Source organism: Moschus berezovskii, chromosome 23 (genome assembly GCF_049115385.1).
Source record: "Moschus berezovskii isolate FMDL1 chromosome 23, NW_MosBer_1.0, whole genome shotgun sequence".
In the NCBI taxonomy this organism is placed as follows: domain Eukaryota; kingdom Metazoa; phylum Chordata; class Mammalia; order Artiodactyla; family Moschidae; genus Moschus; species Moschus berezovskii.
In genome coordinates this window covers 60,067,030-60,093,329 of record NC_142482.1, presented here as the reverse complement: position 1 = coordinate 60,093,329, position 26,300 = coordinate 60,067,030, and the positions used below count along the sequence as shown (strand labels likewise).

General features: G+C 53.1%; 1 protein-coding gene across 4 annotated transcripts in view; it reads left to right on the top strand.

Annotated features, from left to right (window-relative positions):
* FARS2 (phenylalanyl-tRNA synthetase 2, mitochondrial) overlaps positions 1-17,774 on the top strand; it is a 299,111-nt gene extending 281,337 nt beyond the window's left edge. Inside the window, exon 7 of one of the 4 annotated variants that reach the window (XM_088831282.1) lies at positions 17,470-17,774. In XM_088831282.1, the coding sequence (XP_088687408.1) occupies positions 17,470-17,661 (192 nt within the window). In that variant the 3' untranslated portion in view covers positions 17,662-17,774. Of the gene's footprint in view, positions 1-2,785; positions 3,316-17,469 lie in introns of those variants that run through there. The other 3 variants (XM_055406119.2, XM_088831280.1, XM_088831279.1) reach the window with 3 other exon arrangements.
* The last annotated feature ends 8,526 nt before the right edge of the window (positions 17,775-26,300 follow it).

The window sequence follows — 26,300 nt, the reverse complement described above, 5'->3', positions numbered from 1 at the left end:
TGCGCTCCAGCCTGCCAGGCTCCTCTGTCCATGGGATTCTCCAGGCTCGCATCCTGGAGCGGGCTGCCATGCCCTCCTCAGGGGATCTTCCCAACCCAGGGATGGAACCCCGGTCTCCCGCGCTGCAGGCGGGTTCTTTCCTGTCTGAGCCCTCGGGGGAGGCCCTGTGCTTCCCTGCTGCGCTCTAAACAGGCCACGCACCCGTCTTCCTGTTTAATTGTGCATTTAGTTGTATCTAGTCTGTCGTTTCGCCCTTCCACTCCTGTTACAGTTATACCTATATTTTTATTCTATACATTTTCTATTATCATGTTGGACTTTTTCAAATCTGCTGTTACTTATAATGCTCTTTCATATCTTGCATGTCTTTAAGTATTTTTAAATGTTTAACTTTTAATCACCAGAAACACTTTTTGGACTGTTCCTGTGTTTGAAACTCTCGGGATACTAGTTCTTCTGTGTTGTTTGTCTAGTGACTGGCATGTTCTGGGCTGTCTCCTCACGTGCTCTGTGTTTCCCGACTGAGATTATGGTCACTGGGGCCTTTCCTGAAGTGATCCCGTGTGGCCACCATTTTTTCCAGGGCTGTTCTGCGTTGTCTTCTGCCAAGTAGTCTAGGGATCCTACAGGGAGCATCATTCCAGGACCAGTTTTGTGCTGATGGCTCAGCTTGAAGATCTGCAGCATCTCCTCATCTACTGTCATGTCAGGGATACAGCCCTTTAGAGTTCCAGCTTTGTGTGGGGGTTTCAAGTCCAATTTCTTATTTCATGTGGACCAAAGCCTCCATCTCCCGTTCTCAGGTAGCCATTAAAATCTGAACTCTGGGTTACAGTAGCTGATTCTGCTCCCTCCTCTGGGCAGCACAAGTTCTAGACACGTATTATTTCAGCTTTTTTTTTTTTTCTTTATTTTTTGTACCTGGAGATTTCCCCTTGCTTTCATAATCTACTCAGCTATCGATGTTCTTAAGTGTTATTCGCAAATCTAGGAGTATGTTGCAGGAGGATCTTTAGTTTATCTTATTTCACCATCATTCTGGACTCTTCTTGGCTCCGTGCTATCTTATTCTAAGCTAATTGTCGTACATGGAACAGATTGTGGAAGAGAAAGGGACAGACTTAACTCTCTGACCACCTGTTCCAGCAATCTGTCCAAAGCCAGCACTGTGCCCACCTCAGTGCCCAACACTCAGCCCTTTGCCCAGTAAAAAAAAAGCTCAGCATGAAGGAAGGGAGCCGGAAGATGTCGGCCCACACGGTACTTTCCTCAAGGCGTGGCAGTGTCAGATTGGACCTCAAGCCCACGAAGGAAGTGTCTTGTTGACACTTTGCCTTTGAAATTGACTCCTGAGCAGTCTTACTGAATCTCACCTAAACGTTTATAAGGAGCAGAATTCAACTTGGAAAATGGAGTATGTTTTTCTCCTGTACACCAGAAATGTAACTCAATGTCTTTTTTTTTCTTCTTTTGAAGTAAGAAAATATCAAGAAAAGAACATTTTTTTCCCTTGAGTTTGAAAATGGACAGCCACAACTCAATTACATTTTGATATGGTTTATTGACTCTGACTTTTCCTTTATTAGTACTTTCTTCCAAGTTGCTGACCATGCTTTGCTCACATGACTTCCATTTTTCCTGACCGAGGGACTAGTTGGGAGCAAACAGCATTACTTTGGTTTTATTGAGAGCTGGAGAGGTCAACAGATTTATGCACGTAGCAGAGATGGCCAGAACACCAAAAAAAAAAAAATGCTGTGCACTTGAGCGGACCCACCTCCATGGCCCCAGACAAAATTGCTTTTTTTTTTGGAAGTACATTTTAGAGATACTCTCTGAAGTTTCATCAAGGGAATAGGCTCATGAAACCCACAGCCGCCTTGAAAGAGCAACATAGCTGAGACACTGGCCACAGTCGGGCGGCGAGCCAGGACTAAAAGCATAGCTCTGGAGGCAGCTGGAGTCCCACCGCTGTCACCTGCGGCTCCAGCGATCTGGGAAGGCATGTGGAGCCTCTCTGAGCTGTAGTTTTCTCACCTGCAAAATAGGGGGGGAAATCCCCATTACGATGGGACTGTGATGAGAATTAAAGGAGATCTTGCAGCCAGGCATGCTAAGTCACCCAGAAATCCTAATGATTACTCACCTGAAACTGCGTGTATGGAGCCCACCTAGGCTTTTCTCTGGGGTGGATTTCCTTGTCCGAACCGCTGCGATCTCTTCTCCCCTCGGGCAGTGAGAACCTTGGGACTGCTCAGGCTCTTCCCCCGTGGCTGCTCTAAACCAGATTTACATCTTCATTCATTCAGCTCACCACCTGCTCATGCGTTCCGTGTTTTCCAGGTCTGACTTTGCCTTCGTCAACCGTATGCTTTCCCTCATTCTGGCTTTTTTTAAATCCTTATTTGCTCTGCGGGGCAAAGATAGAGTGGAATATTCAAGGGCCTAGCACTGTATGCTCAATAGACCCTTCTTCCCTTCAAAGTGTTTTTCTTTCTCCTTTGCCCTTTCCTTCTTCGTACTTCCTACGCTTTCTCCTCTGCATAATATTTACTAACAAATCAGTTCTTTCCTTTTTGTGATAAAGTCCTAGTCACATTTCAGAAGGCATCCTGTAGTTCATCTGTTGGTGGGATATCCCTTTTGAAAAGCAGCCAGCGGTGACTGCAGTGGATGTCAACAGCCCGGCAGAGTGCGTCTAGGAGGGAAGATGAGCCAAGTTTAATGCAGGGGAAGGGGGTGGGGTTCCAGCCTCGGCCCCCACCCGCTCGCGCTGTCTCTGCAGGCCTGGCCCCGCTCTGCAAGCAGAGGCGACAGTGTCCACCTCTCAGGACTGCCACGTGGTCATAGCCAGTGATGTCGTGTGGGCGTGAGGTTCTAGAAGCTGCACAGCTTTATAACTGCCAACTTTCTCATCGCTGCTACTGTTACTATTGACAAAGTGCCTGCAGTTTTTTAAAAGGTATGTGATGCCAAGGCCCAGAGCTTTCGTCAATCTTGTCAATATTTGGAATTTAAAATGTTTTTCCATACCTAAGTCATACAAGCTTCTAGGACAACTTTGTGTCAGTGTGTTTCCTCCTATCAGCGTCTCAGGGGAGTAGACGTCTGGGGTGGTCATTTTGAGTACCCAGCAGAATGCATGTCACGTGGTGGACGTTCATTTCTTTTGTTGAACGAATGAGAGAGTGAATGAGTGGCGCGGAGAGACAGACAAGTGTCTCACCTCCCGGGCAGAGGGTTACATCACAGGCACTTCCCCCAAGGCCCTTCGTCACTCTGACCGCCACTGGTCCCCACCAAGACCACCAGACTGCTTTGCTGCTGACAGTGAGCTGAGGGGCCAGCAGGGCTGTCGTGGGGGAGAAGGACTGGGGTAGACGCAGGGCCAGCAAGGAGAGCCAGGGAGCCCTTGCCAGCTCGCCGTGGGGCGAGGTCCCGCTCAGCCTGTGCTGTGGCTTCCTGGGTGGGCTGCCCCGGAAGCAATCATCACAAGGGTCTGCAGCGAGCACTCCGCCCTGGACCACGAAGCCGCCACTGTCCCTGATGCTGGATCCCGTGATCCCATGAAACACACTGCTCAGATGATGGGTGTTTAACCAGCCCTCCCTGCCCTATTCCAGCCTAGAGCCTATGTCCAGAGGAGGCCTGTCCTCCCAGCCGAGGCCCTGTCTGGCTGCTCTCACCCTCGGCCTCTCACTGTTTGTCGAGGGATGACGCGACTGTTGGACCCAGAGGGTCTCTTCTCAAAAGCATTTGCAAAATAACCATAAATCACGGACATATGTATAAATTTCTCTTTACTAACGTGTGCTTCCTTTGTAATTAACTAGTCACTGAGTTTTTTAACATAATTAGCCCATTTCCTCCAGGACTCATTAAAGAAATAAAAGCTGTAGGACATGCACACTCACAGGGAGCTCCACCACACACTCCTTGGTTGGGTGGCTCATAATTCAGACGGGTGTCGTGGTTTTTATATAGTGTTATACCTCTGGAATCCTCCGTTTCTGGGGGCTGTAAAAGCTAGTCCCTCCGTTGTGGGGGGCTGTAAAAGCTAGTTTAACAACCTCTAGATGCAGGTGAAACTGCCAGGAGCAAGGAGCCACCCACCTTTCATGGGCTTCCTTAGGCACCCAATCCTGAACTCTGGTTTCAGTTGACTGCTGAATACTTTCAGTTGAGGGTTCTTTGTTGTTTAGTTGCCAAGTCGTATGTGATTCTTTGCAACCCCGTGAGCCTGCCAGGCTCCTCTGTCCATGGGATGCTCCAGGCAAGAATACCAGAGTGAGTTGCCATTTCCTTCTCCAGGAGAGCTTCCCAACTCAGGGATCAAACCCACGTCTCCTGCATTGCAGGCAGATTCTTTCCCATCTGAACCATTAGGGAAGCCCTGAAGCTTCTTAGCCAGAGTTTTAAAGCCACCTCCCCGCAGATCAGGCAGCCTCCGGACGGCTCCCCGTTGGACCGCTTATACCTGGAGCATACACGCAGCGTCCTTGTTGAAACAAAAGAGGAGACGTAGTGAACACGCCCACCAGTGACACGTGTGTCGTTCACCACCTAGAAGAGGGTCCTTGCCTCCACCTGCCAAATGCCGCCCGTGGTTACGATCTGCGTGTGAGTTCAGCTCCCGGCCAGTCTGTTCTCACCCCGCAGCCACCTGCAGCCTGTGTCACGCGTCTAACAGTGCTCACAGCCTTGTCCTGGGGGCGCCCACGCCATGCAGCCCCGTCTCAGCCCCCACACGGGTGGTAATCTCCCTCCTTGTGTGCCTTGTTTTGGGGTGCGTCTTCTCACCTGTTGCTGTGGCATGCACAGAACGGCCACTGCGTGAGCAGTTATGTGTTGATGAAGCGCGCTATCCCCATTCTGTATCTCCTGCAGTTTCTGCCCCAGCGCAGGGTTTATCACTGCAGGTCAACTAGCTGAGTTGAAAATGTAGTACGTCACCTACCAAAGATCTTCTGTTTTGTGACCTGACTCCTCCGCTGGGGTGACAGCTCATTCGGGAAGCCACGACGTACCAGCCTGGAGTTAAAGTTAGCTGTGTCGACTTGGGCTGGGCAGACGCAGCTGGGGAGGAAAAGAAAACCTCTTCCAAATTTTCCCCACAAAGGAAGAGCACGGAGCTTTGGAAATCTGTGCCACATGAGACGTTACTTCAAGTTTGTTAGAAATGTAGGAGGATGGCTTGGAAGACAACAGAAATGTCGCAAAGAGTTTTTCAAATATGGTAAACTCTGTGATGGCACGGCGAGCTTCGAGACCACTTGTGCGAGAGGCAGGGCAGCCTGGTTGCTAAGTTAGTGACGCCAAAGAAGCTGAACCGCCTGGGCAGGGGCGCCAAGCACACCATTCTCTCAGGATGGTCCTGCCCCTGCTGAGCGGGGGCCAGGTGGGGTTTTTCATCACTGTTTTCGATTTATCTGTTTTCAGTATAAATCTGAGTTCCCGATTTCCACTTCTAGCAATAGTCAACTAGGTGGTCGGGCCAACTCTCCTCAGAAGGAAGCGTCCGTGGTGCTGAAATCGCAGAGCCTGAAAGTTACCGGTCGCCGTGCCTCGGTGGCACTGACGCCGTCACACTCTGGTGCAGCCGTCACCACCGTCCGCCTCCTTTGCTCAGTGGAGCCCTGCCCGCCCTGAACACTGAGTCTTCGGGACCTCGTGGGAGCGGAGCTGTGTAGCCTCTGACCGTCTGCGTCTGCCCCGTTTCACCGACCAGAACGCCTCCCAGCTCCCCCCGGCTGCAGCGCGTGTCCTCTCAGGATCCGTTTGTACAGGTGAGGGGGCTGAAGCTCCAGTGACTCGTCCGAGGTCTTTGCGGCCTTCCTCTGTGGCCCCAACTGAGGCTGCAGAATCTTTGGGCACACGAGGAATAAGACCAGCTGTCAGCTGGCCCGAACCGTGCGGAACACGTGACACATATTATCGTCATTCGGTCCTTCAGAAACCCCATGAGCCCGTGATCTGCGTCTTAGAGTGAGAGCCTAGATCAGCGATGAGCTGGCCCGAGACCCAGCCCGGGGGAGCGGAAGGGCTGGGCCGAGCTGCCCCCGTCTGCCTCCCGATGAGAGAGGCTCTTAGGAAACTTCACCAGAGTACTTGCTTTCTTCAGAACGTGCAGTGGAGACCGAGGACTCTGGCCCCCACCCCGGAAGGCCAGGGCAGAGTCTCCTCCTCCTGACCTAGTGGCGTGAGACAACACCCCCACCCGCAGAAGATGCAGGGAGGTTTCCAGGATCCTTGAGAATAAAGTGGGCGGGGACTAGGGGGAGCTGACGCCTCCCTGAGGACTTAACAAGTATCTGATGTGAAGCGGCTCGCCTTGCCGGCAAAGCCTACATCTCCGAGGACCTCTTCATCTGCTGGCGTGCAGGGAGCCGGGGGTGCTGGGGCCCGGGGCGGGGGCCGCTCTGGAAGCGAGTCTCTCTCCCAGCTCCCCCTGCCTCCATCAGGGCCTGGAGTGGAGTTTGGTTCGCCAGGCAGTGACTGTCAGAAGAACCATCTGGCTGGTTTCTGGTGAATGACTCCAAGGAACAGAAATCCCTGTGGGAAGAAACTGCCACTGCAGCGGCCATGCAAGGCGGTGACATCCACATGTGAACACGGGGGCACATCCAGAGTGGCCCCCGGGAGCAGCAGGCCCAACCGCCTGAGCCTGAGGCGTGAGCGACACGCAAAGCCCGTGACGCGGGGAGGCGTGGCAGACAGCGGCGGACGGGAGCTCAGGACGGCCCTGTTGCCCACACTGTCCCCTGGGATGCAGAGCCGGGGTGAGCCAGCCATCGCTTGGTCCAGCCCACCCCCGGGAGGTCACATGGCCGGGGCGGGGGCCTGGGTGCTTTCTTGCATTAAACCCGCAAAACCTCTGTCCCCAGAAAGCCCAGAGCAGTTCATTAGCAGCCAGGCACACAGTCCCTGGACCCGAGGTCTTGTGACCAGGATTTCATTTCTCCTCTCCCCTTTGGCTTTTTTAATATAGTGAAGGTCGGAGAGGGAGACAGGGAGGGGACTGTGGTTTGCTTAGTGTGCAGAGCACTTGTTTATTTATTTATTTTTTTTTTGAACAGAGGAAAATTTATGCGTCGAACCTGGACTGGTCACTTATGATAATATACATGCTACAATTCCATTCTCTCCAATCATTCCACCTTCACCCTCTCCCACAGAGTCCCAAAGACTGTTCTAAATGCCTATGTCTCTTTTGCAGTCTCTTATACAGGGTTCAGGTTACCATTTTTCTAAATTCCATATATATACGTTAATATACGGTATTGATGTTCTTCTTTCTGGCTTACTTCACTCTGTATAATTGGCTCCAATTTCATCCACCTCATTAAAACTGATTCAAATGCATTCTTTTTGATGGCTGAGAAATACTCCATTGTGTATATGTACCAAAGCTTTCTTATCCATTCATCTGCAGATGGACATCTAGGTTGCTTCCATGTCCTGGCTATTATAAACAGTGCTGCAATGAACATTGGAGTACATGTGTCTCTTTCAATTCTGGTTTCCTCAGTGTGTATGCCCAGGAGTGCGATCGCTGGATCATATGGCAGTTCTATTTCCAGTTTTCTGAGGAATCTCCACACTGTTCTCCATAGTGGCTGTACTAGTTTGCATTCCCACCAACAGTGTAAGAGGGTTCCCTTCTCTCCACACCCTCTCCAGCACTTATTGCATGTAGACTTTTGGATAGCAGCCATTCTGACTGGTGTGAAATGGTATCTCATTGTGGTTTTGATTTGCATTTCTCTGATGATGAGGGATGTTGAGCATTTTTTCATGTGTTTATTAGCCATCTTTATGTCTTCTTTGGAGAAATGTCTGTTTAGTTCTTTGGCCCATTTTTTGATTGGGTCACTTAGTTTTCTGGAATTAAGCTGCAGGAGCTGCTTGTATAATTTGGAGATTAATCCTTTATCAGTTGCTTCATTTGCTATTATTGTCTCCCATTCTGAAGGTTGTCTTCTCACCTTGCTTAGAGTTTCCTTTGCTGTGCAGAAGCTTTTGATTTTAATTAGGTCCCATTTGTTTATTTTTGCTTTTATTTCCAATATTCTGGGAGGTGGGTCTTGGAGGATCCTGCTGTGATTTATGTCGGAGAGTGTTTTGCCTACGTTCTCCTCTAGGAGTTTTATAGTTTCTGGTCTTACATTTAGATCTTTAATCCATTTTGAGTTTATTTTGGTGTATGGTGTTAGGAAGTGTTCTAGTTTCATTCTTTTACAAGTGGCTGACCAGTTTTCCCAGCACCACTTGTTAAAGAGACTGTCTTTTCTCCATTTTATATTCTTGCCTCCTTTGTCGAAGATAAGGTGTCCATAGGAGCGTGGGTTTATCTCTGGGCTTTCTATTTTGTTCCATTGATCTATATTTCTGTCTTTATGCCAGTACCATACTGTCTTGATGACTGTGGCTTTGTAATAGAGCCTGAAGTCCGGCAGGTTAATTCCCCCAGTTCCATTCTTCTTCCTCAAGATTGCTTTGGCTATTCGAGGTTTTTTGTATTTCCATACAAATTGTGAGATTATTTGTTCTAGTTCTGTGAAAAATATTGTTGGTAGCTTGATAGGGATTGCATTGAATGTATAAATTACTTTGGGTAGTATACTCATTTTTACAATATTTATTCTTCCAATCCACGAACACGGTATATTTCTCCATCTATTCATGTCCTCTTTGATTACTTTCACTAGTGTTTTATAGTTTTCTATGTACAAATCTTTTGTTTCCTTAGGTAGATATATTCCTAAGTATTTTATTGTTTTCATTGCAACAGTGAATGGAATAGTTTCCTTAATTTCTCTTTCTATTTTCTCATTATTAGTGTATAGGAATGCAAGGGATTTCTGTGTGTTGATTTTATATCCTGCAACTTTGCTGTAATCATTGATTAGCTCTAGTAGTTTTCTGGTAGAGTCTTTAGGGTTTTCTGTGTAGAGGATCATGTCATCAGCGAACAGTGAAAGCTTTACTTCTTCTTTTCCAATTTGTATTCCTTTTATGTCTTTTTCTGCTCTGATTGCTGTGGCCAAAACTTCCAGAACTATGTTGAATAGTAGTGGTGAGAGTGGGCACCCTTGTCTTGTTCCTGACTTTAGGGGAAATGCTTTCAGTATTTCACCATTGAGGATAATGTTTGCTGTGGGTTTGTCATATATAGCTTTTATTATGTTGAGATATGTCCCTTTTATTCCCACTTTCTGGAGGGTTTTTATCATAAATGGGTGTTGAATTTTGTCGAAGGCTTTCTCTGCATCTATTGAGATAATCATATGATTTTTATTTTTCAGTTTGTTAATGTGGTGTATTACGTTGATTGATTTGCGGATATTGAAGAATCCTTGCATTCCTGGGATAAAGCCCACTTGGTCATGATGTATGATCTTCTTAATGTGTTGTTGGATTCTGATTGCTAGAATTTTGTTAAGGATTTTTGCATCTATGTTCATCAGTGATATTGGCCTATAGTTTTCTTTTTTTGTGGGGTCTTTACCAGGTTTTGGGATTAGGGTGATGGTGGCCTCATAGAATGAGTTTGGAAGCTTCCCTTCCTCAGCTATTTTCTGGAAGAGTTTGAGTAGAATAGGTGTTAGCTCTTCTCTAAATTTTTGGTAGAATTCAGCTGTGAAGCCGTCTGGACCTGGGCTTTTGTTTGCTGGGAGATTTTTGATTACAGTTTCAATTTCCGTGCTTGTGATGGGTTTGTTCAGATTTTCTATTTCTTCCTGGTTCAGTTTTGGAAAGTTGTACTTTTCTAGGAATTTGTCCATTTCTTCCAGGTTATTCATTTTATTGCCATATAATTGCTGATAGTATTCTCTAATAATCCTTTGTATTTCTGTGTTGTCAGTTATGATCTCTCCATTTTCATTTCTAATTTTATTGATTTGGTTCTTCTCCCTTTGTTTCTTGATGAGTCTGGCTAGTGGTTTGTCAATTTTATTCACCTTCTCAAAGAACCAGCTTTTGGCTTTGTTGATTTTTGCTATGGTCTCTTTTGTTTCTTTTGCATTTATCTCTGCCCTAATTTTTATGATTTCTTTCCTTCTACTGACCCTGGGGTTCTTCATTTCTTCCTTTTCTAGTTGCTTTAGATGTAGAGTTGGGTTATTTAGTTGACTTTTTTCTTGTTTCTTGAGGTGTGCCTGTATTGCTATGAACTTCCCCCTTAGCACTGCTTTTACAGTGTCCCAGAGGTTTTGGGTTGTTGTGTTTTCATTTTCATTCATTTCTATGCATATTTTGATGTCTCTTTTGATTTCTTCTATGATTAGTTCATTATTCAGCAGCGTGTTGTTCAGTCTCCATATGTTGGCACTTTTAACAGTTATTCTCCTGTAATTGAGATCTAATCTTACTGCATTGTGGTCAGAAAAGATGCTTGGAATGATTTCAATTTTTTTGAATTTGCCAAGGCTAGATTTATGTCCCAGGATGTGATCTATCCTGGAAAAGGTTCCGTGTGCGCTTGAGAAAAAGGTGAAATTCATTGTTTTGGGATGAAATGTCCTATAGATATCTATTAGGTCTAACTCTTCTATTATATCATTTAAAGATTGTGTTTCCTTGTTAATTTTCTGTTTAGTTGATCTATCCATAGATGTAAGTGGGGTGTTAAAATCTCCCACTATTATTGTGTTATTGTTAATTTCCCCTTTCATACTTGTTAGTAATTGTCTTACATATTGCGGTGCTCCTATGTTAGGTGCATAAATATTTATAATTGTTATATCTTCTTCTTGGAAATAATCACCCAAGTCCAAGAAATCCAGAGAGTCCCCAACAGGATAAACCCAAGGCAAAATACTCCAAGACACATATTAATCAAATTAACAAAGATCAAACACAAAGAACAAATATTAAAAGCAGCAAGGGAAAAGCAGCAAATAACACTCAAGGGGATTCCCATAAGGATAACAGCTGATCTTTCAACAGAGACTCTTCAGGCCAGAAGGGAGTGGCAAGATATACTTAAAGTGATGAAAGAAAATAACCTACAGCCCAGATTACTATACCCAGCAAGGATCTCATTTAAATATGAAGGAGAAATCAAAAGCTTTACAGACAAGCAAAAGCTGAGGGAATTCAGCATCACCAAACCAGCTCTCCAACAAATGCTAAAGGATCTTCTATAGACAGGAATCACAGAAAGAGTGTATAAACTTGAACCCAAAGCAATAAAGAAAATGGCTACGGGATCCTACTTTTCAATAATTACCTTAAACGTAAATGGGTTGAATGCCCCAACCAAAAGACAAAGGCTGGCTGAATGGATACAAAAACAAAACCCCCATATATGTTGTCTACAAGAGACCCACCTCAAAACGAGGGACGCATACAGACTGAAAGTGAAGGGCTGGAAAAAGATAGTCCATGCAAATAGAGACCAAAAGAAAGCAGGAGTAGCAATACTCATATCAGATAAAATAGACTTTAAAACAAAGGCTGTGAAACGAGACAAAGAAGGAAACTACATAATGATCAAAGGATCAATCCAAGCAGAGCACTTGTTTAAATCGTGTCCAGTCCTAAGCGGTAATTCTTGTCTCTCCCTGACTCCCAGCCCACTCCTCACCAGTCTTTCCAGCTGGGCCCCCGGGGCGATCATGCCCCATCCCCTCCCTGTCAGCCCTTCTTTCCCCATCAGCACGAGTCAGGGGTGGGGCAGACTGCCCGGGGCCATCAGGGTCTCCTCAGCGTTTGTGGGTCCCACACTAGCAGACCAGCCCAGGAGGCACGTGTCACTGTCACACCGCATCCCATGGACCGCAGAGGGTGGGGGGAGGGAGCGGAGGCAGGGCTCCAGCTGCAGGTCCGGGTTCTCTCTGCCTCATGCCCCGTCTCCTCCCTGATCCCGTTCCCACCGCACCGTTCCCTCTCCTGAGCCTCCCAGTGGGGCGAGGGGTCTGCTGTGTGGCTGTCAGGCTGGGCTTCGGCGTCACTTGAGCCAGGAGTGAGTCTGGGGTCACACTGCCTCTTACTGTGGGAGCAGCCCTGCAGGTGGAGGTGTCCGTGGGCCCCGTGTGTGCGCTGACCTGTTCTGGGCAGCGCCCAGCGCACCACCGAGAATGTGAAGGAGCTGCCCTCCTCCCCGACGGACAGGCAGACGTTTCGTCTGTCATCTGCATCCCGGAAGGACTTGACCTCCAGTCTGGAGCCTGTGTGGGCGGCTGGGTCCCCCCCGCGGTGGGTGATGGAGGTGGTCTGCCCCACCGTCCTTCCTGTCCAGGGAAGCCTGGTGACCCTGTTCCTCAGAGTCCACCTGGACAGCACACCGTCCCCTGGAGAGCAGCGGTGAGCTTCACGGCGCCTTCTTTCCACTGACGGATTGTTGATTTACAACATGATATTAGTTTCAGGGGTGCATCACAGCAGTTCAGTGTTTCTGGTAGATCGTGCTTCATACAAAGTGATTATAAAATATTGGCTGTTTCCCCTGTACCAGAGGTTCCAGCCTCCCCGCTTGTTTATGTCCAGCAGTCTACTCCTTCCATCCCCCTTCTCTGCCTTGCCCTCCCCACCTCCTCTCCTCTGGGAGCCACTGGTATGTCTCTGGGAGCCTCTGTTCTCCGGGGTGTGCACCCAGGAGTGGGGTACACGTGGCACCTCTGTGTACCCAGCTCACATGGTAATTCTGTGTACCCAGCTCACACGGTAGCTCTGGGTACCAGGGTCACATGGCAGCTCTGTGTACTCAGCTCACCTGGTAATTCCGTGTACCCAGCTCACACGGTAATTCTGTGTACCCGGGTCACACGGTAGCTCTGTGTACCCGGCTCCCATGGTAGTTCTGGGTACTTGGTCCCACGGTAGTTCTGTTTAACTTGTTGAGGAGACACTGCCCTGTTGTGCATCCTTGCCTGGCTTCGCGTCCAGCCCTGACTCACTGTGTGGATGTGGCCCAGCGACTTGTGCCCTCTCTGCCTCCTTGTTTGTGTGTCGGGACAGTGGTGTGGTCTCCCCAGTGGGGCCGTGGGGGCCGTGATGCTGACGTGGATGTAAAGGGCTGAGCACGGCGCCCGGTGTGTAAGAGGCTCTGCATCCGTGTCTGCTGCTCTGTTTCTCTGATGGGGAGCCATGGCGGGTGAAAGATTAGGAAAAGCTTTGGGGCTGAAAGAGGCCACGTTAAGAGGATGTAGAAGAATCAGAGAGGCCCTACCCAGACCTTTGGGGCTGGCCCTTCCAGGCGTCCCTCCCTGTCTGGGGACTCCATCTTCTCAACTGCTCCACGCCGAGCCGTGCAGGCCCTTCAGCTCCGTGGTCTTCGAGGCTGGACCACTCCTCGGGGGTGGGAGATTCCGTCCTGCACTCAGACAAGGCCCAGGTCTCCCTGCCAGTGAGAGGAGGACCAGGTGCGTCCGCCGTCTGAAAGCTCCGAATGCAAGTCTCTGGGAAACAGACAAAAGGCACTCCTTTCTCTGTCTCAGCAGTGACGCTAGGAAAAGGCAAACCTGGTTGGTTTTCAGTTGAATCTACTGGATTATCGCCAACTATTTTGCCAAATACTGCTTCTTTCAATTTTTAAAATTAACCCATATGTTCATGATTCATTACAGCCAGCTCCTCACAGTGCTTTATAAAAGCTGTTTGAAGCCCAAGAACCCGTACAGGGGCCTTGTTGGAGGCACTCAGGAGCAAGGAGGTGAGACTCTCCCCACTTGCCTTTGGGGGGAATCTCAGCCTGGTGGGTGCATTCCAGTTGAGACAGGCTGCGTGAGCCCTGGAAAAATGCAGTGACAGTGTCCTGAGGACACCTCCACCTTGCGCTCATGAATCTTGAGGGTTTCCAGGTCCCGGCGCCTTCTGCCCGGTCGGGATAGGTCGTCAGAGTCCACTGTTGCCCCGTCGATGGAGGAGAAGCTGGGAGTCAGGACGTGTGTCGTAGCCTGGAAACGAGGTGCCGGCTCGAGGCCTCCGGGCTTGCGGGGCCTGTGTGGTCGGGGAGGGAGGAGGAAGACAGGCCCCACACAGGCCTCAGAGACCCACCTCCCTGCAGGAGACTGTCCTCTGACCTCGCTGGCGCCCCATCTGCTGACAGCCTTGGCCCAGGTCCCGTCGCCATGCCTATTTTAGTAAATGTTTGCAGCCCGCAGTTTCTCTGCCATTTTTCTCCTCCTTAACTAACTGACCCTCCCCTAGAACCCCCCCGTGTCTCAGATCCCTGGACCCAGGAGCCCCCAGCGGCCATGAGAGGCTGTCCAGCGGGGCTCAGCTGGGCTCCACCTCTGCAGGGACGCGGCTGCTTGGGGACCCGGGCAGTTCGGGCCTTGCCCCTCCAGCCCCACTGCGAGGCCTGCCCGGGAGCCTCCTGCAGCCCGCACACAGCCTCTGCCTCAGGTACTGTGGCCTGTGGTCCCCCGAGGGCTCCGCAAAGGCTTTTGTGCTCCAGGAACCTGGAAGCACAGTGGAGATGAGGCTCCTGTGGGCTGAGAGCTTGGGGCGCCCCGTGTTGACCCTCCCTCCCCTCTGCCATCCCCTCGGGATGCTGACAGCATCACCGTTAGAGGCAGGGGTGGGAGGAGGGAGGAGAAGAACTCGGGCAGGGAGACCGAGCAGGCAGGGCGAGGCTGGCCCGCCCCCCACGAAGCCTGAACGCAGACGGCAGACCCAGGGTCCGGTGATTGTACGGGCGTTCATTCAGCAGCTTTTATGCAGTGCCTGCTGTATGCCAGACACTACTCTGGGCACCAGAAGAGCAGAGTGTGCAGCCCGCCAGGAGCGCACAGCATCGGCACCGGTCCGCCCACGGCCCACAGGGTGAGTCTCTGCTTCTGGTAGAACAGCTTTATTAAGACGTGATTCAGACATCGTACACCCATTTAAAGTGTTCAGCTTAGTTGCTGCTGCTGCTAAGTTGCGTCAGTCGTGTCCGACTCTGTGCGACCCCATAGATGGCAGCCCAACAGGCTCCTCTGTCCCTGGGATTCTCCAGGCAAGAATACTGGAGTGGGTTGCCATCTCCTTCTCCAATGCATGAAAGTGAAAAGTGAAAGTGAAGTCGCTCAGTCGTGTCTGACTCTTAGCGATCCCATGGACTGCAGCCCACCAGGCTCCTCCATCCATGGGATTCTCCAGGCAAGAGTACTGGGGTGGGGTGCCATTGCCTTCTCTGGTTCAGCTTAGCAGTTTTTATAATCGTCACCACCATCTCACTCCAGACATTCCATTACCCTCAGCAGATACCCAGACCCCCTTAGTGGTCACTCCATTGCCCAGCTGCACCCCCGAGCCCGGGGCTGTCAGGAATCTGCTTTCCGTCCGTGTGGACTTGCCTGTTCTGGACATTTCATTAGATGGAATAGTATAACGTGTGACCTTCGTGCCCGGCGTCTTTCACTAAAGCACAGTGTGTTCAGGTTCGTCTGGCTCGTAGCGCTAGAACATTCTCTCTCTTCATGGCTGAGTAATACTCCACGCGGGGGTAGAGTGTTTACCCACCAGATGAAGGGCCCTTGGGTCGTTTCCACTTTGGGGCTGGCGTGACTGATGCTGCTCTGAACATTCACACGCAAGTTCGTGTGTGGACACATGCTTTCGTTTCTCTTGAGCATGTACCCAGGGAGGAGTCACTGGACCGTAGGCTGACAGTGCATTTCAGCGTTTGAAGGACCATCGATGTGTGACCCTTGGAGGTTCCTCTGGCTCTTTACTCAGCGGCTGCATGATTTGATGTCCCCACCAGCCGGGGGTGGAGTGGCCACCCCACCAGAGGCCCTTGGCTCAAGGGTCTGGGCTGAGGGCATGTGGGACGTGGTGCCGGGCTGACGTCCCCGGGCCCTGCCCAGGGCCACTCGTCACTCCAGCTTTGTCACCTGCAGTGGGGATGGCAGGGCTGGCCCAGCCAGGGCTTAAGAGGAGGGATTTGGTGGCTTAGCTTCAGGAGAGAGAGGTGTCCTGGGAGGGGAGGGAAGCCCAGGCTTGCCAGCTGGTGCCCAGGCCTCCCTGCTGAGGTGTTGGGCACTCGAGGGTCGGCAACTGCTGCGCTGCAGACGTGCTCTCGCGATCCGCCTCGCGGTGTCCTGCAGCCGCCTGGTGCAGGCAGGGATCGGTGACTTGTCTGTACAACACGGGGAGGACACCATCGGCTGTGTGCTGCCCATGGCCCGCAGGTTCCTAACCTGCTCTGCTGGTCAGAGTCCCCCGGGGAACCCCGGCCCCACCAGCTCTGACTCATTCTCCAGGAAAGCCTGCTGCTCCCTCAGGTGGCACGCCTGCCCACACTCACACCTGTCCACACTCACACACGTGCCCGCACTCACACACTCACACCTGCCTGCACTCACACACTCACACACCTGCCTGCACTCACACACACCTGCCTGCACTCACACACTCACACCTGCCCGCGCTCACACACACACCTGTCCACACTCACACACCTGCCCACGTTCACACACTCACACCTGCCTGCACTCACAATCACACCTGCCCACACTCACACACTCACACATGCCTGCACTCACACACTCACACCTGCCTGCACTCACACACTCACACCTGTCCACACTCACACCTGCCCACACTCACACTCATACCTGCCCATGCTCACACACCTGCCCAAGCTCACACACTCACACCTCCCCACGCTGACACACTCACACCTGTCCACACTCACACACTCACACCTGCCCACACTCACACACTCACACCTGCCTGCACTCACACATTCACACCTGTCCACACTCACACCTGCCACACTCACACTCATACCTGCCCACGCTCCCACACTCACACCTGCCCACACTCACACTCATACCTGCCCATGCTCACACACCTGCCCAAGCTCACACACTCACACCTGCCCACACTCACACTCATACCTGCCCACGCTCACACACCTGCCCAAGCTCACACACTCACACCTCCCCACGCTCACACACTCACACCTGTCCACACTCACACTCATACCTGCCCACGCTCCCACACTCACACCTGCCCACACTCACACACTCACACCTGTCCACACTCTCACACCTGTCCACACTCACACACTCACACCTGCCCACACTCACACACCTGCCCAAGCTCACACACTCACACCTCCCCACGCTCACACACTCACACCTGTCCACACTCACACTCATACCTGCCCACGCTCCCACACTCACACCTGCCCACACTCACACACTCACACCTGTCCACACTCACACACTCACACCTGCCCACACTCACACACTCACACCTGCCTGCGCTCCCACACTCACACCTGCCCACACTCACACACCTGCCCAAGCTCACACACTCACACCTCCCCACGCTCACACACTCACCTGTCCACACTCACACATTTACACCTGCCCACACTCACACCTGCCTGTGCTCACACACCTGCCTGCACTTACACACTCACACCTGCCTGCACTCACACACTCACATCTGCCCGCGCTCACACACTCACACCGGCCGCGCTCACACACTGGTCCGCGCTCACCACCTTTCTCTCCCGGCCTCCAGGACCCACAGGACCAGCCACTGCTACCGCATCACCTACCGCCACATGGAGCGCACGCTGTCGCAGAGAGAGGTCGGGGGCATCCACCAGGCCGTGCAGGAGGCGGCCGTGCGGCAGCTGGGCGTCGAGGGCAGGTTTTGAGGCCCCGCTTCCTGGGTGTGGTGCTTCCCAGGCGCTCCAGGGTGTCTGAGTGAAGGAGAGGAGGATCCGTCTGTGGACTGAGGCATCGTCGTCCTGCGATAAACGGGTCGGTTCCAGGACTCTCGGAAAATAAAGCATTGCTCTCAGAACCTGTGCACGTTTGTCTTTTATTTGGGAGAAGCGGGGGAGGCACAGAAAGGCGAGAGTGCCCTTCCACTCCTTTTAGAAATGCTTTGCCCGTGGGCGCGCGGGTGCTTAATCGGTCCCTGGCGTCCGCTAAAGTGTAAACACCAGACATGATTTCTTGCCTGACAGGCTCTTCCCACCCCGGAGTGAGTGAAGCCAAACCGACGGACAGACTGCAGAGCCCGGAAGCTTTCCTGCATCGGCTCCCAGCCCATCTCCCTCCTTCTCTCCCGCAAAGGGCAGGAGCTCCTCGGAGGCAGGCGGAGGGAGAGGACAGGATTGTCTTTCCTTTTCACAGAGCTTCGAGCCCAGCCTCTGGCCCCAGGGCCTGGGTGGAGTTGCCTCCTGTCCCCAGGGAGAAGCCGGAGGGCTGGGAGGCCCTGACCTGGTGGGACCCGTCCTGGAAGCCCGGGAGCTTTTGTTTTCTGACCGGCAGCCTCTGCTTCCAAGACAACCTTTATGGGGACTGTGGCGCTTTGGCATCTCCCCGTTTCCACGCACTTCTGTAGTCTGCCTGCCCCACTCCTGACCAGTTTTCCTAATCAGATTCCCTCCCCGGCGTGATGCTGGAGGCTGATAAATATCTGATGAGCGCGCCCGTTTGCGGCTGGCGGTGGGGCGGGCAGGTGCTCCAGCGGGAGGCACAGCCCAGTGTCATTTTGCCCTGTTGTCCGGGGGCACCTCCCGTGACTTTCAGGGGAATCCAGTGCAGGCCACACACGGGCGGGGACCTGGAGCGGACGCGCACAGTGCCCTGCGGGGCTGCTGATCTTTCCTCCGGGGCCTTTGCTTGCAGACATTCCTGACCCGGCCTGGGACCCCTTTGAGCCCCTAAACCACTTAGGCATTCATGGAAATGCTCCCCCCAAACCAGCTGAGGGGGTAACGCTCAGAAAACATGGCGCTGCTCATTGGCTAACCACCAGAGCTCAGAGATGTCTGCAGCCAGGCACTGCGCGGGGGCATGGAGGGCTGACATTTGAGGCGACAGGGAGTCGGGCGGGTCTTACAGAGGGCTTCCTGAAGGTTCCTCTCAAATCTCATAGTCATCCCTCTTTTGAGGGGCCTTAACCAGGAACACGCCAGGCAGGGGGAGGCCTCAGCCAAGCCTGCTGCCCCCAGATTCAGAACTTGCAGCAAAATGGGGTGCCAGGTCCCTTCTGCTCCCGTTTCCACGAGACCTCAGCCCCGGGAGCTTGTGCGATCCCCTCAGTCTGCTCAGGGTGTCAGCGCTCCTGCCAAAGGTGGGCCTGCCCACCAGGGGCACGGGGGGACGCCCAGCTGCTGACTTCTTCATGGGAGTGAAAAAGGAGAATTGTGAGGAAGGAAAAAGAAGAAAGAAAAGGTAATCCCTGAGATGACCGTCATCTGCACCTTGGGGACAGATGACTTCGTGCAGCGTGCTGACCTGCCAGTGCCATGGCCACACCCCCTGGGGGGCCCGCCCCTCCTTCGCAGAGCAGGGACCATGGTGCGTCACCCAGGGAGCTGAGACCACGAGGCCAGGGACAGGCCCAGGGTCCTCCGGGCGGCGGGGAGCAGAGCTGGAACTCCAGGCCCCCCTCTGTAAGACCAAAGCCCGCGGTCTTCCCGCCAGGCCCTGTGTCTGTCAACACCAGACAGCGGATGAGAACGCAGTGGCCACGCCTTGCCCTCTGCAGCCTCAGGCCTAGGATGAGGGGTGCGCCCTCCACGGTCTCCGCTGCTCAAGTGCAAGCCAGCATTTGCTCCTGTTGTCTGTTTGGACACGAGCCTTAAAGAGGGCTTGGTGTGTATGTGCTTCCAAAGGACGCGGGGTGACCAGGTCACACTGAGCCAGACAGGAGGCCGCAAGGAGGGCGCGTGAACCTGGCTAAACCACAAGGATTCATCAGAGAAGGGGATCGGTGTAATCAGCAGGCTCCGCTCTAAAGCCACACGTCCAGCCAGGTCCCAGCTGTACCCCGGGTTGCTGGCGTCCGTGGGCAGGACGGGCACCCAGGGCCAGGGCTCAGCTGGGTCATCGCCTTTTTCTCCCAGACAGGAAGGGCTTTCATGGGCAGGCATGTGAGCCTGGCACTGTTACAGAGCACATTTTGAAATGTGTTTTTAATGGCTTCTGTCTACTGAGTGGCTCGTTTGAAGTCATCTTTGCTTAATAAGAAACAACTAGGATGACAAGCAAGTCAATGGAAAAAGGAAAGTCTTTTCAACAGGTATTGCGAGAGCAACTGGTTCTCCATGATAAAAAAAAGAAAAAAGAGAAAGGGGGACTTCCCTGGAGCTCCAGTGGTTGAGAATCCACACTTCCACTGCAGGTTCGATTCCTGGTCAAGGAACTAGAATCCTGCATGCTGCAGCCAAAAAATAATTTTCAAAAAAAAACTTAAAGACATTATTTAAAAAGAAAATCATCTCAAGCCCAATTCGACACTTCACACAAAAATGAATTCAAGATGGAACATAGGCCTAAATATAAAAGGCAAAAACTTGTCATTGAGCTTAAAGAAGGAAACGTAAGGGATTGTTCTTGTGACATTGGGTAGGCAGTGACTTCCTAGAGAGGTCACAGAAAGAGCTAGCAAAGAAAAAACTGATACGCTGGGCTTTTTCAAGATTTAAAACATTTACTGTTTGAAATACGTCATTAGGAAAATGAATAGGAATGGACGGGCCTAGAGACTGTCATACTGAGTGGGGTGAGTCGGGCAGAGGAAAGGCGCCCTGTGACTAGAGAGTGTCATACTGAGTGGGGTGAGTCGGGCAGAGGAAAGGCGCCCTGTGACTAGACAGTGTCATACCGAGTGGGGTGAGTCGGGCAGAGGAAAGGCGCCCTGTGACTAGAGAGTGTCATACTGAGTGGGGTGAGTCGGGCAGAGGAAAGGCGCCCTGTGACGAGAGAGTGTCATACTGAGTGGGGTGAGTCGGGCAGAGGAAAGGCGCCCTGTGACTAGAGAGTGTCATACTGAGTGGGGTGAGTCGGGCAGAGGAAAGGCGCCCTGTGACTAGAGAGTGTCATACTGAGTGGGGTGAGTCGGGCAGAGGAAAGGCGCCCTGTGACTAGACAGTGTCATACTGAGTGGGGTGAGTCGGGCAGAGGAAAGGCGCCCTGTGACTAGAGACTGTCATACTGAGTGGGGTGAGTCGGGCAGAGGAAAGGCTCCCTGTGACTAGAGACTGTCATACCGAGTGGGGTGAGTCGGGCAGAGGAAAGGCGCCCTGTGACTAGAGAGTGTCATACCGAGTGGGGTGAGTCGGGCAGAGGAAAGGCGCCCTGTGACTAGACAGTGTCATACCGAGTGGGGTGAGTCGGGCAGAGGAAAGGCGCCCTGTGACTAGACAGTGTCATACCGAGTGGGGTGAGTCGGGCAGAGGAAAGGCGCCCTGTGACTAGACAGTGTCATACTGAGTGGGGTGAGTCGGGCAGAGGAAAGGCGCCCTGTGACTAGAGAGTGTCATACTGAGTGGGGTGAGTCGGGCAGAGGAAAGGCGCCCTGTGACTAGAGAGTGTCATACTGAGTGGGGTGAGTCGGGCAGAGGAAAGGCGCCCTGTGACTAGAGAGTGTCATACTGAGTGGGGTGAGTCGGGCAGAGGAAAGGCGCCCTGTGACGAGAGAGTGTCATACTGAGTGGGGTGAGTCGGGCAGAGGAAAGGCGCCCTGTGACTAGAGAGTGTCATACTGAGTGGGGTGAGTCGGGCAGAGGAAAGGCGCCCTGTGACGAGAGAGTGTCATACTGAGTGGGGTGAGTCGGGCAGAGGAAAGGCGCCCTGTGACTAGAGAGTGTCATACTGAGTGGGGTGAGTCGGGCAGAGGAAAGGCGCCCTGTGACTAGACAGTGTCATACCGAGTGGGGTGAGTCGGGCAGAGGAAAGGCGCCCTGTGACTAGACAGTGTCATACCGAGTGGGGTGAGTCGGGCAGAGGAAAGGCGCCCTGTGACTAGACAGTGTCATACCGAGTGGGGTGAGTCGGGCAGAGGAAAGGCGCCCTGTGACTAGACAGTGTCATTCCGAGTGGGGTGAGTCGGGCAGAGGAAAGGCGCCCTGTGACTAGAGAGTGTCATACTGAGTGGGGTGAGTCGGGCAGAGGAAAGGCGCCCTGTGACTAGAGAGTGTCATACTGAGTGGGGTGAGTCGGGCAGAGGAAAGGCGCCCTGTGACGAGAGAGTGTCATACTGAGTGGGGTGAGTCGGGCAGAGGAAAGGCGCCCTGTGACGAGAGAGTGTCATACTGAGTGGGGTGAGTCGGGCAGAGGAAAGGCGCCCTGTGACTAGAGAGTGTCATACTGAGTGGGGTGAGTCGGGCAGAGGAAAGGCGCCCTGTGACTAGAGAGTGTCATACTGAGTGGGGTGAGTCGGGCAGAGGAAAGGCGCCCTGTGACTAGAGAGTGTCATACCGAGTGGGGTGAGTCGGGCAGAGGAAAGGCGCCCTGTGACTAGAGAGTGTCATACCGAGTGGGGTGAGTCGGGCAGAGGAAAGGCGCCCTGTGACTAGAGAGTGTCATACCGAGTGGGGTGAGTCGGGCAGAGGAAAGGCGCCCTGTGACGAGAGAGTGTCATTCCGAGTGGGGTGAGTCGGGCAGAGGAAAGGCGCCCTGTGACTAGAGAGTGTCATACTGAGTGGGGTGAGTCGGGCAGAGGAAAGGCGCCCTGTGACGAGAGAGTGTCATACCGAGTGGGGTGAGTCGGGCAGAGGAAAGGCGCCCTGTGACTAGAGAGTGTCATACTGAGTGGGGTGAGTCGGGCAGAGGAAAGGCGCCCTGTGACTAGAGAGTGTCATACCGAGTGGGGTGAGTCGGGCAGAGGAAAGGCGCCCTGTGACTAGAGAGTGTCATACCGAGTGGGGTGAGTCGGGCAGAGGAAAGGCGCCCTGTGACTAGACAGTGTCATACCGAGTGGGGTGAGTCGGGCAGAGGAAAGGCGCCCTGTGACTAGACAGTGTCATTCCGAGTGGGGTGAGTCGGGCAGAGGAAAGGCGCCCTGTGACTAGACAGTGTCATACCGAGTGGGGTGAGTCGGGCAGAGGAAAGGCGCCCTGTGACTAGACAGTGTCATACCGAGTGGGGTGAGTCGGGCAGAGGAAAGGCGCCCTGTGACTAGACAGTGTCATACCGAGTGGGGTGAGTCGGGCAGAGGAAAGGCGCCCTGTGACTAGACAGTGTCATACCGAGTGGGGTGAGTCGGGCAGAGGAAAGGCGCCCTGTGACTAGACAGTGTCATACTGAGTGGGGTGAGTCGGGCAGAGGAAAGGCGCCCTGTGACTAGACAGTGTCATACCGAGTGGGGTGAGTCGGGCAGAGGAAAGGCGCCCTGTGACTAGACAGTGTCATACCGAGTGGGGTGAGTCGGGCAGAGGAAAGGCGCCCTGTGACTAGACAGTGTCATACCGAGTGGGGTGAGTCGGGCAGAGGAAAGGCGCCCTGTGACTAGACAGTGTCATACCGAGTGGGGTGAGTCGGGCAGAGGAAAGGCGCCCTGTGACTAGACAGTGTCATACCGAGTGGGGTGAGTCGGGCAGAGGAAAGGCGCCCTGTGACTAGACAGTGTCATACTGAGTGGGGTGAGTCGGGCAGAGGAAAGGCGCCCTGTGACTAGACAGTGTCATACTGAGTGGGGTGAGTCGGGCAGAGGAAAGGCGCCCTGTGACGAGAGAGTGTCATACCGAGTGGGGTGAGTCGGGCAGAGGAAAGGCGCCCTGTGACTAGAGAGTGTCATACTGAGTGGGGTGAGTCGGGCAGAGGAAAGGCGCCCTGTGACGAGAGAGTGTCATACTGAGTGGGGTGAGTCGGGCAGAGGAAAGGCGCCCTGTGACTAGAGAGTGTCATACCGAGTGGGGTGAGTCGGGCAGAGGAAAGGCGCCCTGTGACTAGACAGTGTCATACCGAGTGGGGTGAGTCGGGCAGAGGAAAGGCGCCCTGTGACTAGACAGTGTCATACCGAGTGGGGTGAGTCGGGCAGAGGAAAGGCGCCCTGTGACTAGACAGTGTCATACCGAGTGGGGTGAGTCGGGCAGAGGAAAGGCGCCCTGTGACTAGAGAGTGTCATACCGAGTGGGGTGAGTCGGGCAGAGAAAAGGCGCCCTGTGACTAGAGAGTGTCATACCGAGTGGGGTGAGTCGGGCAGAGGAAAGGCGCCCTGTGACTAGAGAGTGTCATACCGAGTGGGGTGAGTCGGGCAGAGGAAAGGCGCCCTGTGACTAGACAGTGTCATACCGAGTGGGGTGAGTCGGGCAGAGGAAAGGCGCCCTGTGACTAGACAGTGTCATACCGAGTGGGGTGAGTCGGGCAGAGGAAAGGCGCCCTGTGACTAGACAGTGTCATACCGAGTGGGGTGAGTCGGGCAGAGGAAAGGCGCCCTGTGACTAGAGAGTGTCATACCGAGTGGGGTGAGTCGGGCAGAGGAAAGGCGCCCTGTGACTAGAGAGTGTCATACCGAGTGGGGTGAGTCGGGCAGAGGAAAGGCGCCCTGTGACTAGAGAGTGTCATACCGAGTGGGGTGAGTCGGGCAGAGGAAAGGCGCCCTGTGACTAGACAGTGTCATACCGAGTGGGGTGAGTCGGGCAGAGGAAAGGCGCCCTGTGACTAGACAGTGTCATACCGAGTGGGGTGAGTCGGGCAGAGGAAAGGCGCCCTGTGACTAGAGAGTGTCATACCGAGTGGGGTGAGTCGGGCAGAGGAAAGGCGCCCTGTGACTAGAGAGTGTCATACTGAGTGGGGTGAGTCGGGCAGAGGAAAGGTGCCCTGTGACTAGAGAGTGTTATACTGAGTGGGGTGAGTCGGGCAGAGGAAAGGTGCCCTGTGACGCCCCCTATGTGTGGAGTCTAAGAAGAAACGACGCAGATGAACTTACCTACAAAACACGGGCTCGCAGACTTAGAGGACGAGCCTACAGTCACCAGGAGGGCGGAGCTGCAGGAAGCGACAGCTAGGGAGTTTGGGGTGGACATGCACACACTGCGGTGTTTAAAATGGGTCACCATCAAGGACCGCCTGAACAGCACAGGGAGCTCTGCTCAAGGTTACGTGGTGGCCTGGACAGGAGGGGAGTTGGCGGGAGAATGGCTCCATGTATGTGTATGGCCGAGCCTTTTCACTGTTCACCTGAAACCATCACAGCATTGTTAATGAGCTCTCAGTTCAGTTCAGTTCAGTTCAGTCGCTCAGTCGTGTCCGACTCTCTGCAACCCCATGAATCACAGCACGCCAGGCCTCCCTGTCCATCACCAACTCCCGGAGTTCACTCAAACTCACGTCCATCGAGTCGGTGATGCCATCCAGCCATCTCATCCTCTGTCGTCCCCTTCTCCTGCCCCCAATCCTTCCCAGCATTAGAGTCTTTTCCAGTGGGTCAACTCATCGCATGAGGTGGCCAAAGTATTGGAGTTTCAGCTTTAGCATCAGTCCCTCTACTCAAACACAAAATGAAGAGTTAAAAAAAAAAGTGAATAGGAAACCCACAGATTGGGAGAAAAATTTGTGACACATACATTCAACAAAGAAATTTTTGTCCAGAATACACAAAGATTTACTACAATTTAGGAATAATTTCTATAAAAAGTCTTTTGTAAAATGCATAAAGATTTCCTACAATTTGATAATTAAAAAACTAAAAATAAAAAAAGAACAAGCACTTCACAGAAACATTTATAAATGACCGATAAGACGGAAAGGCTCAACGTTGTTGGTCACCAGGGAAATGCATCTGTGAAGCTGTGAGCAGACAGGGCTCGTCCATGGCCGCAGAAAGCAGACCCGAGGCGGCCTGCAGCTGGGGAGAGACTGACTGGGGGCGGCCCGTGGGGATTTGAGTGATGGGAATCGTCTCCGTCTGGATTGGCACGCAGGTTACACAGACGGTGCATTTGTCAAAACTCCTCTGACTGGATGCTTTAAGATCTGCGCCTTGCGCCACAGATACATTAGGCCACAATGAAGATGAGACAGCCGACGCGGGCCGCATCTCACGACCGGGTGAGCAGCCACAGCTCCACCGAGGGGACGGCAGCTCAGAGCCGGGGGGCAGGCAGAGAGGTGGGCGTAGGAGGGGCTCTGGGACTGTGGGGAGGGTCACGCTTGAGGCGGGGGTCGCAGCTCTCCAGGAAGTTGGGGAGAGGGGAGGGGGTGCCGGAGCAACAAGGTGCCTGCACACCTCTCTCCCACGGGGGAGGGTAACACATGGCCCCGCTGAGAATCTGACCCCATGAGGCAACCTCCCTGCCTGTCATCAGCCGCTTCCAGCGGGTGCTGTGAGGACCGCAGCCCATCCCTCGGTCCTTCTGGACCACGTGTCTGAGCCGCCCGGTACCACCAGCCACCCACGTCTGCACCCCGCTCCCCGCCTCCCCCTCCCTCCTCCCCTCCCTGCCCCCTGCCCAGCCTTCTGGAAGAGGCCGCTCCTGCCTGGATTAATTCAGACCCAGACGATGAGAATGAAGCCACAGGCTCGCCGGAGGGAAACACGCCAGGCCTGTTCACGGGCTGACCCCTTAGATGAGGGCACAGCGCCTGGCAAAGGGCCCCTCCCTGGCG